General features: G+C 35.6%; 1 protein-coding gene across 1 annotated transcript in view; it reads right to left on the reverse strand.

The window, feature by feature from the left end:
• The window catches only part of LOC129220218 (transcription elongation factor SPT4-like), an 81,060-nt gene that overhangs the window by 17,768 nt on the left and 47,265 nt on the right, over positions 1-16,027 (reverse strand). Inside the window, exon 3 of the mRNA XM_054854584.1 lies at positions 10,196-10,251. Within this exon, the coding sequence (XP_054710559.1) occupies positions 10,196-10,251 (56 nt within the window). The remainder of the gene's footprint in view (positions 1-10,195; positions 10,252-16,027) is intronic.

Here is a 16,027-nt window from a genome sequence, read left to right on the forward strand (position 1 = left end):
GTAACTTTAACCCTACTGTGTATAGAAATCAGGGGTAAAAGTACTGTTCATTGTCTTTTTAGGCTTTGGTGTTTTGGTTGCAAATTTATTTGCTTCTATTTCCATATAAACGTTATGAAAATGAAAAGGGCATTTACTTGAGACCGTTTCAGATCGTTCTACTTTTGATTTATTTTATTATTATTAGTAGTAGCTGCGTCGTGCGGCTTTGCACGGTCCACCTCGAAAATAAAAGTTATGTCAAGTGACGCGAGTTCAACAATCAGGCTTGGACAAAAAAAAAAAAAAAAATTGAAAAAATTTAAATCCTCCGATTACAGTAAAAGCCTCAAAACAAAAACCAGAATTTCATTTGTCCATATTCGAGAAAAAAAAATGGCAACAGATCTTTTTTCTCGATAATTTTCTTGACGCTAAAAGAAAACTCCATTTTCCGGTCCTAAAGTTTAAATTCAAACGGTTCGGATCATTTTTAGCGTTCGACCCCCCCCCCCCCTACGTTCCTTCTCGGGTACCCAAATACCCCTCTGCCAAATTTGGTCCAGATCCGACCTAAGCTGTGGATTTGTATAGGGAACATATATACACACAGAGATTATTATTATTATTTCTTTACTTTTTTTGAAATTTCTGTGATTTTAACACACTAACTACCTTAAGTCATCTCACGGAATATATGTGAAGGAATATAATGAATGAAAAAAAAATGTATGCAATTAAAAAAATAGAATGAAAACTATCTTTTAGAATTGTATAAAAGGAGAGAAAATAGACGCCCAGATTCGTGGAGCGTTTTTGGATATGTGGATAAGATTATATGAAGTCCGAAGCAAATGCTCATAAAACACAGAGTGTTTCCACATCCCTGGTGTTATCCAGATAATAGCTAGAAAATGCTTTGCGCATGTTACAAAACATATCTTCATAAAGGTTCTGTTTAACAAATTAACAAAGAGAAACAACTTCTGGACACCAAATTTTGTAATTCGTAAAGCGGCAGAAATGGGTCCCATAGACATTGATACAAAACTAATTATATATATATATATATATATATATATATATATATATATATATATATATATATATATATTGAGCAATCACGATTGCTTATTGCTTTCATTTGACTGTTTTGATGTGCTATCATTTTATTTTCCCGCCAGCACCCTCTGCAGCATCACCGTCGACCGGCCGCCTCACGATGCTGCTCCTTTAACGAAAACCGTCTCCAGGTTGCGTCAATATTCTACATTTACACGCATACATACACTTACGTACACACATGCACACAAACACATACACACACATACATTCCAGTGTTGCAGTGTTCCTAAACTTGATGACAACCTTAAGAACTTTATTTCTCTACACTGAAGAAAAAAAAATAATAATTTGAATTTTTGACCTCTTGCATTCAAATTATGTTTTCCGCAATCACAAGTGTGTGTGTGTGTGTATGTAGGCGTGTGTGTTTATGTGTGTGTGGGGTATGTGTGTTTGTGTGTAGGGGGTATGTGTACGTGTGTAGGCATAACTACCCACACACTCATGCCTGCACACAGACACAAACACATATGCCTACACACATACACATCCCCCCCACACACAAACGCTCATACACACCACTGCCCAGACACTCATACCTGCACACAGACACAAACATACATGCCTACACACATACACATCCCCCACACACAAACACACATCCCCCCACACACACATAAACACACATCCCCCCCACACACACATAAACACACGTACCCCCACACACACATAAACACACATACCCCCCACACACATAAACACACATACCCCCCCACACATAAACACACACGCCTACATAAACACACACACACACTCGTGATTGCGAAAAACATAATTTGAATTCAAGAGGTCAAAAATTCAAATTAATTTTTATTTTTTCTTCAGTGTAGAGAAATGTTCTTAAGGTTGTCATCAAGTTTAGGAACACTGCAAATGATAAAACACAAGAACAAATAAAATGTTGAATAAGAGAAACTGACTTTTTGATGACCTGATATTACAAAATAAAAATAAATAAGCTAGAAAAAAAAAAAAAAAAAAAAAAAAAAAAAAAAAAAAACTTCGACTAATGTAACATTGCCTCTTCTCCTTCCCATACAAAATTTGAAACCAATGGCAAATTCATGATCTTTTCTCCGGGTCCCATCGTACTTTCATTACAAAGCACAGAAGGTCACGTGGTTGAGGTATCCATCATTTAGGGCATAGTAATCTTCAATAAGTCGAATAACTGGTGGAGCGAAACTGAACTGAAACGTCACCATTCTCTCATCGAATAGCGAAATTACGGCCGAAACAAAACTCTCGAGAGAGAAATGAACGTATAAAAAAACAAAACAAAGAGTTCGTCACGCGTAAAGAAGATCACGTTGGGCCATCTCTTAATAGTCCTTGAATATTGCAACCTTCGCGGCGGGAAAAAAATGAGTGTCAAGGTCAGGGGACGGTCCCTCGACGAACCACGGAAGGAGACAAAAGCGGAAATGGAGATTTATACTCTAAGGGAGAAAGAGAGAGTGAGGAGGGGGGGGGGGGGAACCTGTCATAACCCTTTCTGCGGGACGGCACAATGGGCCTTCTTCAACCCTTTGAGGCTGGGCCTGTGCTCAAACAATCGGCTGCGCGGAGGGTAAAAGATCGCCCCCCTCCATCTCCCACACTGCTTTTTCTGTTTTTTTAATGCGCTCATTATTGCACTTCGTAAGGCGTATATTAAGCTAGCAGGAGAATGATTTTTAGAAGGGGCCGATTAAGCTACGCAGCAAACCAGATACCAGTGGACCCGGCATTCCGAATGTATCGATATAGTTGGGGCAAATCTAACCTGGCAAGATTGTAAAGCTTACACAGATCCGAACCACAACGCTGCCAGGTTAGGTTTGCTCCAATACCTAAGTTAATAATTCTAGTACTCTCGATGACTCGATGTACAAGGGACCGGCCGAAACCTTCGAGTTATTGGCAGAACGAGCTATGGGGAGTTCTCACAGCCTTTTCAAGAGTTTGGAACTCAATGAAAACTTTGAGATGAAGGAATATTGGAGTTACCGAGAGTTAGTTGACTGTACGTTGGAAGAGTTGTCGAGAAGCTGAAAATTGTTTTAGACATGCGTGTTTGGTCACCAATAGGTCCAAAGGCTTAAAATCTAGTGCAAAGTGGTCGTACTTGCAGATGGAACAGTACCAAAGCCGCTAGGTGGCTACTATCTGGGTGGAGTGGCAGTAGTATTAAATTCTCTTTCCCACTTCAGAATAAAACCACTTCATTTCAACTAACAAACTTACATTCAAAAAAACATCTCATTCCCCCCCCCCCCTTTTTTTTTGATTTGAACAATTTTTTGTTCAATTTTGAACAGCTCGAAAAATCGTATCATTAGCGCCTCTACGTTGAAATTCAAGGCAAATATAAATTCCAAACTTAGAGGCGAATTTGTTTCAAACAAATTTCGCATGAAAAAGTTTTTGAAGAAGAGCATTTATAGAAAATATATTTTTGATTTGAACAATTTTCCGTTTAATTTTTAACAGTTTAAATCCTTTAGCTAACTAAAAAAAGTCAATATAGATCCCGAACTTAAAGGTGTACTTACTTCAAACAAATTTTGTTGGCAATAGCTCTTGATGAACAACTCCCGACTCCGACTCCTGAACCCGAAAATTAGTTGGACTCAGACTCTGACTCCGTTGCTTTGGCAAAAATTTAGAAACGGAGGCGAAATAACTGATTCCTGGAAAATTAAAGTCTTCAACTCCAATGCCGATTCCTTTATCCCAAAATAAGTCCGACTCCGCAAACAATGGCAGAATTGCGGACTTAGATTGAAAAGGACTGATTCCGACTTCGAGTCTGAATTAAAAACCTTCGCCTCCCGAAGTCCCGAATCTGACTTTTTTCCCCCAAAATGAGATTGACTCCGCAGCCATGGTTTTTACTTTGAAATAATTATTATTAAATGAGCACGCTCCGCACTACCCCCCCCCCCCCCCCACACACATTTCGCAGCGCCACTGACGTTCCGCAACGCTAATTGATTGGCTGTGCAGGTGATGATGATTTACCTTTTATGTGTTGGCCAGCCAGATCCCCAAACCTAACCCCATGTGATTTTTGTTTATGAGGTTTCGTCAAAGACAGTGTTCATACAAAACCATTGCCTTAAGAACTGAAAGATAGCACGTGTGTAGCATTACGGAAAATTGACAGTGAAACACTACAAGATGTATGTTATAGATGTGTGTCGCGTTACGAAAGGCGCGCACATCGAACATGTTTGAGTGAAAAAAAAAACTTTTCACAGTTTATCTTCATTTTTGGATAAGACACGTGTCATACATCGTTGGAAAATAAAAGTTCAAACTTTTTAGTGATATAAAAAGTAAACTTAACTGGTCCACTTACGTTACGAAAAAATCTCAAAGTTCTATACAAATTGTAATATATTTTTAAATTTAGAAACAAAATTCTCTCTGAAAAATAAAACTGTGTGACGCATAAGGACCAATTACGCACGTGTATTAATCACGAACACTCATTGCGGAAGACAATCGTCTGAGGACCCACTTCGTAATGTTTATCATTTAATCTAACACCTAATGAAGTGTTCAGCAAATCAATCATCCCCTTTTTTTGTCACCGTACTACAATGGCGTATTTTGTCGTGACCCAAAATACCGCGTCCGATTTCCTCTCCAGATTCGATAGTTAAAGTTTCAAAATTGCACAATCGGATTTAATGAGGCCAGCTCTCCCCATTTGCATGCAGTCGGAGGAAAGTACTAGTTAACGGAACTCAACGTTTGATCGCACAGATTATTACTAGTTATAAAAATTTTCCTGCTAACGAAAATAATCATTTACTATTTTTTAAGCTCCTAAGGAAGAGGGTGAGATGAATGCGATTAAATATTTATAATTAAATAGGGAGGGAGTCGAAGCGCATTGCTTTTTAGAAACAACCCATTCTTGTTTATGGTTAAGGAAATTCGCGGAATAAGTTCCAAAGATCGATAGCCAGGCTTTTTTCTTTTTGCATTGCCCAAGTTACTATTCATCCCCCCAATTGACTTTAAAAACTCGATTATATTTATAAATCAATATCCTACGTTCTGGCCTCTAATATTGCCAATTTTGTATTGATTTTATGAAAATAAAATTAAGTATAATTTAAAAAAAAATTTTTTTTGCGAACAATTAACAAATAAATAGCCTGGACAAGTAAACCACAGTGGGGACAGGTGCTCGATTTGTTTCTAGCGCCAACTGTTAAAAGTGGGGCTTATCGAAACGTTTCATGTTTTGTCTGAACTACAACCAAGAACCGCTCCAATTTATTAAACAAAAAACTTCGCAAGAAAACAAATCGCGCCAAATTGCTAGCCGTACGAAATTTCAAATGACTTGTACTTGTTTTATTTGAACTGCTGCTGAGGTGTTAAATCGCGAAATATATTTCGTAAATGGGTGGTTCCCAACCCTTTAAAGGCTGTTAGCCCTACGGGAACGAGCAATCACCCCCCCCCCCCCAATAAATAAATAAATAAATTAGCCATTGAATTTTTTCCCTAAAAGTTACGTTAATAAATAATAACTTTAACATTAGTTTTAGTTGGTCGGATCAAGAAAACACCTCTTTCTTAACAATCTCTGCATAGTATAAAATGAAGTCTCCAAAAAGCGTTTGTTTGTTTGAATGCGCAAAGCTCGAGAACTACCCGGACGACTTCGCTGAAATGTTCACAATATCTTTATTTTAGTCCCGGAAAGGTTTGCAGACCAGTTCGAAAAAAAAAAAAAAAAAAAAAATCGACGAGTAGTTCTTTTTACTTCCTTTTACAAAAAAGGAAGTATTGTATTCGCGAAAAAAATTTCACCCAAAAATCGGATTTAATTTCCATTTTGCTCACCCCCAAATGAATGTTTAGTTTTGTTTTCAACCTGGCTACATGTGGATATGTGCCTAGGAACGTACAGACACCCGAAATATCCATTTTGACGATCCCCGAGTTAATTACAACGAGTTTTCTCGTGACGTCTGTATGTACGTATGTATGTGCGTATGTAGCATAACTCAAGAACGGAATGTCCTACAAAGTTGAAATTTGGTACATAGACTCCTAGTGGGATCTAGTTGTGCACCTTTCTTTTTGGCTGCATTCGTATACTTCAAAGGGGGTCTTTTGCCCCTTTTTGGGGGGAAATCATTGTTAATTTCGATGTAAACTCACATGATGTTATAATTTGGCGGACACTTGGCGATATATCGCCAGTCTTTTGGTCGTCAAGTTTTGTCGCCAACTTAGCGACAAATTTGGCGATTATTTTTTAATTTTTTTTAAATCTGGTTTCAATTTGGCCACTGTTGGTGATATTTAGAGAGTAAACTATTGAATCATATTAAAACTGCCAATAATGAGAAAATGACATTAAATTGCAGTAAAAGGAAGTCATGTGATGCACACATCAGCTCGTTTTATTCCAATTTACGCCCAATTTTCACATAAATTCTCAAATATGGGGGTAAAAAATTACTTGCACATATTAATATTAGGGGAGACTAGACATACTTGATCCCTAGGGATACATGATCCCATAGCCAAAAATGTACCAAAATCATTAAGTAGAAATTTGAAACCTGACAATTATATTAACGTTATACTTGTACATAAAAACTGGCAACATTTTGTTTTAGCTCAAGAAATGATCGTCTGAATGTGACAAGGGAAACTTTTTTTTTAGGAAAGCATTCCGAAGTTTACATTATCCGTTAAATACAACTCAAAAAAATTCCGAAGTGTAATGTTAAAGTATAGACAGTCTTTAATAATTGAGATATATTTTTAGTAAATTGCCACTGATTGTTAATAATAGAACAAGTATGTTTTTAAAAATCGCATATTAGGGGTACTTGATCCCTTCGTTTAGAGGGATACATGATCCCAGGGATCAAGTATCCATATGACAATATAAATGTTGATAAGATAAATAAATACCTTTGTGCTGAACAGTAAAGTAAGACAAAACAACGTAAGCAGAAGCACAAATTTGAAAATTACAGCAGACACGTGTTTCGGCGTTACAGGGAACGCCTTTTTCAATGCAGAAAATAATGAGCTTATGGATGAAAAAGACATCCGACAAAAGCCAAGAGCAGATAAGCATGCAGCTTAAAAGATAAAAACAGCGGATTAGCCAAACACCAATGACAAAGTTATAAACCGATCCGGAACCAATAGGAATGCAAGCAAAGGCCAAGAGCTTTTCTCTTAGGTACGAACCCAGATTGAAAGAATTCAATTGGATAAAGATTAAGCAGAAGCTTAAACAAAAAGAAAAGAAATTGTCAGTAACCGTGAACCGCAAGAAAGGAAAGCTGAATGGAAAACCATGAAATAAAATAAACAGAAACAAAAAATATTCGAAAAAAAGGAAAAATTAAAGATAAATAGAAGAAAATGGGGGGGGGGGGGTGTCAATCAAGACAAAAAGGTAAAAATAAACAAAGGAAGATAGATAAAAATGAATGGGAAAAGAGAGGGGGGGGGGGGGAATGGGAAAAGGACAGTATTAAAGATATGGGAGCCAAATGTTAGAAAAATATGGAACTGCACTAAGATCGTTAACTAAGTTAGAACTGTTCCTCAAAATATGAAAGGATTCCCAAAAGTCAAGATCTGATGAATTGGGGCATTTTTGGATAATCTGATAAGAGTTAAAATCAAAAGAGTGATTCGAATCCCAACAGATAACTTTGTCATTGGTGTTTGGCTAATCCGCTGTTTTTATCTTTTAAGCTGCATGCTTATCTGCTCTTGGCTTTTGTCGGATGTCTTTTCATCCATAAGCTCCATTATTTTCTGCATTTGAAAAAGGCGTTCCCTGTAACGCCGAAACACGTGTCTGCTGTAAATTTTCAAATTTGTTCTTCTGCTTACGTTGTTTTGTCTTACTTTAATATAAATGTTGTTTACTTAGTTGACATTAACTTTAAACATTTAAACATAATAAAATTAATCAAAGTTTGTGTGATAGATTTAAACAATCACTACTGTAAATATGCTAAACAATTGAAATATCAGTTCGCACTTGTAACCCACATAACACCTCAAACATCTAAACATAAACTAACTCTACTGATGAATCATGTCCTGATTAGCCAAATGAGCTTGAATAGGTTGAAATAGGTGTCAAAATCTTTGTTTGAAAGAAAAAATAAATGATTTTACTATAGTTAGATTGACAACAAAAAAGTGAGTTGCCCATTATGTTGACCCATTAGCGGATAGAATGCAAAGTTGGATTTCTAGAGTTTGAAATAAGTTTTCTGAAGCGAAAAAGAAATATGTTTAATCAATCAATTTCTCCTGAAAAATTGACCAAAATGTGTTAAGCTGCACACATTCAGTTGGGTTGAGTGGAACTTAAAGAACTACAACAAACGAACTGTTTGCATTTGACTTCTCAGGTTTTGAAAACATGTACCTTTAAGTTGGCTTTCTTTTTTTATGAGTGCACTGATACTTACATTTTTCTTCCCCCTTTTTAAAAATTAATTCAAATGATGAAACTTTTAATTTTATTATTGCAAGACAAGAAGCAAATAAAATGATTTTCGTGCTTGTCATCCTATATTTTTTTATTTGTTGTAATTTTAGCTTCATTACGCTACTTTAAAAAAATTGTTAGTTTTATTTATAAAATATAGTATTATGTTCACAACTGTATTGAATAATAAGTAACTGATCAAAAGCATCATAAGTTCATGAAAGTTGTGTACATTTTTACAAATGTCTAGTGAAATTTGAAAGTATGTTATTTTGTGTTCACATTATTATAACGTAATAAAGAAAATTAGAAATTGTGTTTTTTTAGAAACATTATGTAGAAAACTAAAATCCATAAATAAATTGCCGATTTAATGAAAAGTCTATGTATTTTCTCAGTGGGATCAAGTATCCCCCATGAAGGGATCATGTATCCCTAGATGTGGGGATACATGATCCCTTTGTTAAAATGTAAAAAAAAAATTATTTTATCAAAACTATCTGTTTCATTTCAACTAAAAAAATACTGTCAGATAGAGGAAAAAATTACCTTTCTTCACGTTTTTTTTTTTTTTTAATGATAATTTGCAGCAGAGGGAAAAAATTGAAAACTAAAGTGGGAATCAAGTATCCCCAGTCTCCCCTACGTATCGTTACAAAGGGTAGAATTTTCCGCGTTCTATGGAATTTGTTCCAATACTCTACCTTTATTACGGAGGGAGTTATTTGCGTTTTTAGCTCGAATTTTTTTAGGCTTAGCTGAAATTTAGGCACTACTTTCTTCATTAAATAAATCAATAAAAAGTGAAAGAAATTGTCCCACAGTTTTCTTTTTGACACCATTCGAAAAAGCGACATTTTTTACTCCAGATCTAACTCGATCTTTGGTCGAAAAAGTAAGCTTCTAACTCCAAAGGAAAAAAAGTTACAAGACTTTTTAAAATCAAGTTCGAAAAATTCCATTTCCATTCAAGTTGTTAACCATTTAATTTTCGCATTTACTATGGTTACGCTTTTTGAATCCACTGTATCTTTCACACTTGAATTTCTTAAATTTGTTTCATTTTATGTTTCCATGGTTACGCTTTTTAAATCCAACTCTTCCTTTTTATTTCTTAAAAGTATTTTAAAAACATCATTGTTAGGAAGGGAAATTTTGCCATGACGTTTTTTTATCTTTTATTTAACCCTGATTGTTGAGCATAAATCACTTGATACAATTTTTATTTTCATGATAGACCGGGCAATGTAGCTAGTTTATTATAAAGTCAAGAAGTAGTCAATGAGACGGTTGATATTATGGTATTGCTTAGTTTTGATAATTTTTTGATGTTAATAGGCGTAGTTTCGGCCAGTGCACATCTTAAGTCGAGCTCCAAGTTATTTTTATCAACCACTAATAGATTAGCATTTCGACAGATTTGATATTCATGATTTTTAATAATTTTGCTTTGTGATCGATGAAGTGACTGTTTCAAAAATTTAAGGCCACAAGTTCTCCATCATTGAACTAAACATTATTTGTCAGTTGGTATAGAGCTTGGTGCCTTTCCTGAAAACGAAACATTTCATATTAGACGAGAGAGAGAGAGAGAGTAATACTCACTGATTCTCTGCCATTTAGCCACCCAACTGTCTTCTCCTCCCATCAAAGCGATCATCCTAAAAGAAGAAAAAATATTTTTTAGGTAACAATCGTAGCTGAATTGGTAAATAAATGAAGAGATGACCTCAGGATATTTGAACGTTTATAGGACAAATGTAGCAACTGAAACCAAACACATATAGTCCAGTCAATAGATACATTTTACCTTGCAAAAAAATGGGGTCAAAGATTTTATTTTTTAAATTTGTGCATATTGGTGCCGACATGGAAAAACCAAGTTTTATCCAACACGAAAGACCCCGGGAGAACTTTTGGGGGCCGAAAAACCACAAAAAATTTATGACTTTTTTTTGTTTTTTCCAAAATATCTCCGAAATAGTTCAACTTAGAAAAAAATTTTAAATGTAAAGTTTAAAGAACATAAAATTTCCTACAACTTTTGTATTTACAACTCTTTTTTGTAGCACAAATAACAAGCTTGCTATAGCTCTTTGAAATTAGACAGTTTTCCTCCACTCCGAAAAAAAAAAAGCTTTCATACTGAAAGCAAGGCTTCATAATTATTAGAACTTGAATAGAAACTGTAGTTTCAGAGAGTTTATCGACAGTTAGAGTAGTTTGAGTTTCTTGCTCACCCACCCCCCCCCCCCGCTGGACACAGTAGCAGTTCTGGCTGACAGATTAGTTCCCACTAGACTCCAAAAACAAACGATGTATTATGAAACTGAAATACCTATATACGCATTCATTTAAAGCACATACGACGATGCGATAATAATTTAAAAAAAACCCCTTCCCCACTGCTCACGAACTAACTTTTCTGATCTGACAGAGGTAGTCTTCATCAGACTCCAATAATAGATGATATATTGTTATTTGTAACTGGATTACACAATATATACATTCATTTGAGGGATATAATTCGTACATTCTAGTCTAATTATTGCAAACAAAGATGGGATTTTTAAATATTAATGTGAAGGAATGAATATTAGGCAGTTAATAAGCAAACAATCAACACAGTCATGCAAACCTATGCTCTGATACAATAATAATAATAAACCCTCCCCCACCGCTCACGAACTAATATTTCTAGTCTGACAGAGGTAATCTTCAAGTCAGACTCCAATAACATATGATTTATATTGCAGTTTGTAATTGAATTACATATACTTCTCATTCATTTAAAGCACATAATTCGTACCATCTATTCTATTACAAGCGAAAATGCAACATTCGAATATAAATATGAACGAATAAATATTAGGGTGAAAATTAGCAAACAATAGACATAATAATGAATAAATAAAGGTACAATAGTAATACGCAATGAACACTTTGAAAAAATTCTGCAGAAACTGACTTTTTGAGGCATGGAAAAACCCAAAAGAATTACCTTACAAAATGAAAATCCAACTGTAGAAGATTAATACATACATCTAAATTACAGAGAGATTCATTCGACCTTAAACAAATAGAGAAATGACAACAAAATGCGCTGTTTATCTTCTTCGAAGCCGTTTTGAAGGTCCAGATTCTTCCGGTTCAGAATCTGTAGGGGGTAGAAAGAAGCTATGGTCCTTTAATTGTTCGTCTCCTTGTTGCGGTAATTCCAAAAGCTCCTGGAACAAATCATCTTCTTCGGCAGTCTCATCCAAAGATGAAATTTCTGCAACATTTTCACAATTTGTGCCACTGCAGTGTTTGCACGTGCTGGAAGCATTTTAAAACCTGCCTTCCTGACAAAGAAACAGGCTCCAGTACAATTTTTCTTGCAGGTACAAGGTACAATCTTCAAAAGATTCTGAGTAACTGAATCTCTTTTCGTGTCAACATGCATTAGACCTTTGCGTCTTGCGTTCCCAACCCCATTTCTCTGGATCAATTATGTTGCCCAACCAACTTTGAATTTGGTGGTAGAACCGATATGAGTGATAACGTCCAGCAGGTAGCCCTGCAAGATTTATCTTAGCCCTGTATACTAGTTTTATAAAAAGATTAAATTGCAAAGTATCCAAAGATAGGTTCAAATACTTTACGTCACCTGTGTATAATATTTGCAAAAATGTTTTCTCCAGCTGCAGCTAAGGAAGGCATCATGATGACAGATTGGGTCCATAAATACTTCAACAGCTTCCTTAATTTTTCGATGATTTTTTTTTTTTTTTTTTTTTTGACTATTTTGTGCAACTTAATTTTGCCTTGGCCAAAGATTGCCGAAGTCGTATCACACCCACTAAACGCATGGATGAAAAGAATATTGCTGGGGTCAAACTTAAAAGATTTAGTGGGGTAAAAAACAAATCACAAGCATTCCCTCTTCCAGGTTTTAAAAAGAACAAGTTGCTGGAAGGCTGTCCTAAAGCTGTCATCAATCCTCTCGCCTACTATAACAACCTTTTCAGTTTCTTTTGCCTTTGAAAGAGCAGAAAGTAAGTCGACATCATCTTGAGTCTGCCTGACTTCAATGCCACACTCTTCGAAATATGTCTCAAGAAGTAGAACAAGACAATTATTTTTGTTACAATTTGCCAGAAACCTTTCTTGTGGAATTTAGTTAACATGTTAGGTTCAACCATTACTTCAAGGGAAGAGATTGATTGCTCATTGATATAGCATTTGTGACAGGCAGTGTGAATTGTCACTTCTTTTAAGAACTTCAAAAAACGCTGATGTTTTTCATTTTGCCGTTTTGCGCTACATCTTTGAAGATTTTCTGTTCCCTTCTCCTTCACAATCTTTATTTCGCATTCATGCAAACTGATTTCGCAAATAATAATGATAATAATAAAAAACACCTTGGTCAGGCGTAATCATTTCTAGGAAAAAAAATTGTAATTCAGAACATACAAATTGATAAAACATACTCTCGCTCAAACCCTGAAGTGACCATCATGAGTAGCTATTGAGTCGATTCATCTCATTTGGAGAAAAAAAAGGGGGGGGGGGGGATGGAATGGGGGTGTTTTGTTTAACTTAATGGGAACGGAGGCATTTACCCTCAGCTGTGAAAGACAAATGATTTCCAAGGTCAGACTGCCGGCTTTTCTCCTTTTTTCCTCCGTTATCCGATGCGCTTTCACGTACTTCGCTGAAGGGGTTCAGAAAAAGTGTGACTTTCAAGAGGCTGTAACTCGCTTGCTTTTCATGCTACCAAAATGTTGTAATGACAAAAGTTGAAGGAAATTTAATCCTCTTTATCATTTGCATTGGAAGCTTTTTTGTAATTGTAACCATTTTTGAGATATTTTGAAAATACTACAAAAAGTCACAAATTTTTGGGGTTTTTTCGGCCCCCAAAAGTTCTCCCGAGGTCTTTCGTGTTGGATAACTTGGTTTTTTCATATTGGCACTAGTGTACACAAATTTAAAAAATAAAATCTTTGACCCCATTTTTTGTAAGGCAAGCTCGTTTTTTTCTACCTATTGCCTGGACTAATACCACTGCATTTATGAAAGTGTTAGCAAGGTATCTACATTTTGCAAATAAAGGTGCTCTTAGACCTATAAATCTCAAGCAACAACTTAGATACTTGTGCAGTAATCAGACATCATACTAGAGCACAGTTTGCCCTGTCATTATTGTACAGATACTTGTAGTTAGAAAATAATTCTTAGTTAAATCAAATATTACTAAGTAGGGCGGAATATCACTATTTAAAGAAAAGTTAGGTGGTTTACAACACTTAACTTTATTTACAAAATCTGGAGAACTAAAATCGAACAGATCATAAATCAATAGTAGCCCAGTCAATGAAGGTAAAAAAATAGGCTTTGTCGCAACTAATTTAGGGAAAGCTGAATTTTTGCAGGATGTTAGGAAATAAAGTATACACTAAAAAAATACAAAGTCCCGACCCCCACCCCTCTTGCTTTCTCCCCCACCCCCCTCCGAAACATTGCAAGAGCAGTACTATGATTATACGTTTTTCGTGTCGCAACTAATTAGGGGAAAGCTGAATTTTGGCAGGATGTTTGTACATAAGGTATACACTAAAAAGCCACGAAGTTCCGACCCCCCTCTTGCTTTCCCAGCACCCCGTCCGAAACATTGCAATAGCAGTACTATGATTATACGTTTTTCGTGTCGCAACTAATTAGGGGAAAGCTGAATTTTGGCAGGATGTTTGTACATAAGGTACACACTAAAAAGCCACAAAGTCCCGAACCCTACCCCTCTTGCTTCCCCCCCCCCTCGTCGAAACACTTAGACCATCAAGAGCAGTACTATGATTATTCGCTTTTCTTTTCGCAGCTAATTAAGAGAAAGCTGAATTTTTGCACGATGTTAGTACATAAAGTGTACACTAAAACCTAGACAGTCTCGACCCCAACCCCTCTTGCTGCTCCCCCGCCCCCTCCTTCCGAAACATTGCACACTGATCAGTTCAGTACTATGATTATACGCGTACAGCTTGAAAATGTATGATGTTACCGGGGTGTTCCTTTTTTTATTTCACTCCTATCAGTATGATAAACCAGTGGTGCCCAACCTAAGGCCCAGCTGCCGTATCCGACCCGCGAAGCTGATCCGTGTTGCCCGTTGTGTTGTGAAATGTTACAACTGGAAGAGCACGATTAATGACTGTTACAAATTGTTAGCCAAATATTTGGAAATTGGTTTCTGAAAACATTGTTGGGGACCATTGTTATACACAAAGTATGAAACATACACTTTTTATGTAGATTGCTCAGTTTCACCATTTTACTAACTTAATCATATGCAGAAATCTCACAACAAAAACCAAAAAGTAACTTCAATAAATAAATAGCTTTTTATCATTACGTCATGGAAAGAAATGTTTGAACAAAATTTATAGATAATAATATGATAATAGTCATTTTCTTGAAATGGATCAACAATGTAATGACGTTCACTAAAAGTTTTTACTACCATAATGGAATTATTTGTTACAAAAGTTTATAATTCGTTTGTGTCGGCGATAGTCTACAATATAATGTTAATGCTTGGCTAACTATTTAAGCTTTAAATAAATCTGGAATAGTATATTTGAACTGACTATTTTCTCGCAACGGATATTATAAACGTTTAATATTACTTTTGGTTTTTATTTTTAAGTCTTTTATAAGAGGCCATCTTCTAATATTTCGTTGGTTTGGTCCGAAATATTGTTACAGTGCATTCCTTTACACTGTCCACACAAAGACGTGCAATTGAATCTAGCTTTACGACAGATACAGTTTGAAACACATAATCTTTTCAATTGCAAGATACTAATTGGAGAAGTTCACTTGAAGCAGATGTAATCTTCATGAACTTAGGAATAAGTTTGTTGCATGAAGTATAATGCCAACCCCACTCTTCTGGGAGAAGTTTAAAACCTAACCAAGTTTGAATCTGGTGTTGACCCTATAAACTCTGGTGGAAACCTTAAAAAGATGTTGACGAGTGACGTCTGAAGTTGGTGGAAGTTTTGATAAATCAAAAGTGGACTTTAGGGACATTTCTGCGATTACTTGCTTTTCACAATTTTTTATACAAACTTGGTTAGGTTTTAAATTTCCAGCAGAGTCATTCCATTTCAAATCAGGCAGGCAGGTATGAAAAGTGTCATATGACCATCACCGATTTTTTTGAAAAAAATACAGTAGTTACAACTAAGGGACATATGAAATATCCCAAAAGGATTTTGCAAGGAAAATTTTTTTTCTTCAGTTACAGCCTATTAAAATTCTGCACAAAATCCGCCATTTTGGAAAAAACCGGCAAAACACTCCATTTCAAATGGACATTATTTCAAAAGTATTTAACCTATTTGAATAATTCTTTTTTCTAAAAATAAATAAGGACCCATATATCCTCTAGACATC

Source organism: Uloborus diversus, chromosome 4 (assembly GCF_026930045.1).
Source record: "Uloborus diversus isolate 005 chromosome 4, Udiv.v.3.1, whole genome shotgun sequence".
Lineage (NCBI taxonomy): Eukaryota > Metazoa > Arthropoda > Arachnida > Araneae > Uloboridae > Uloborus > Uloborus diversus.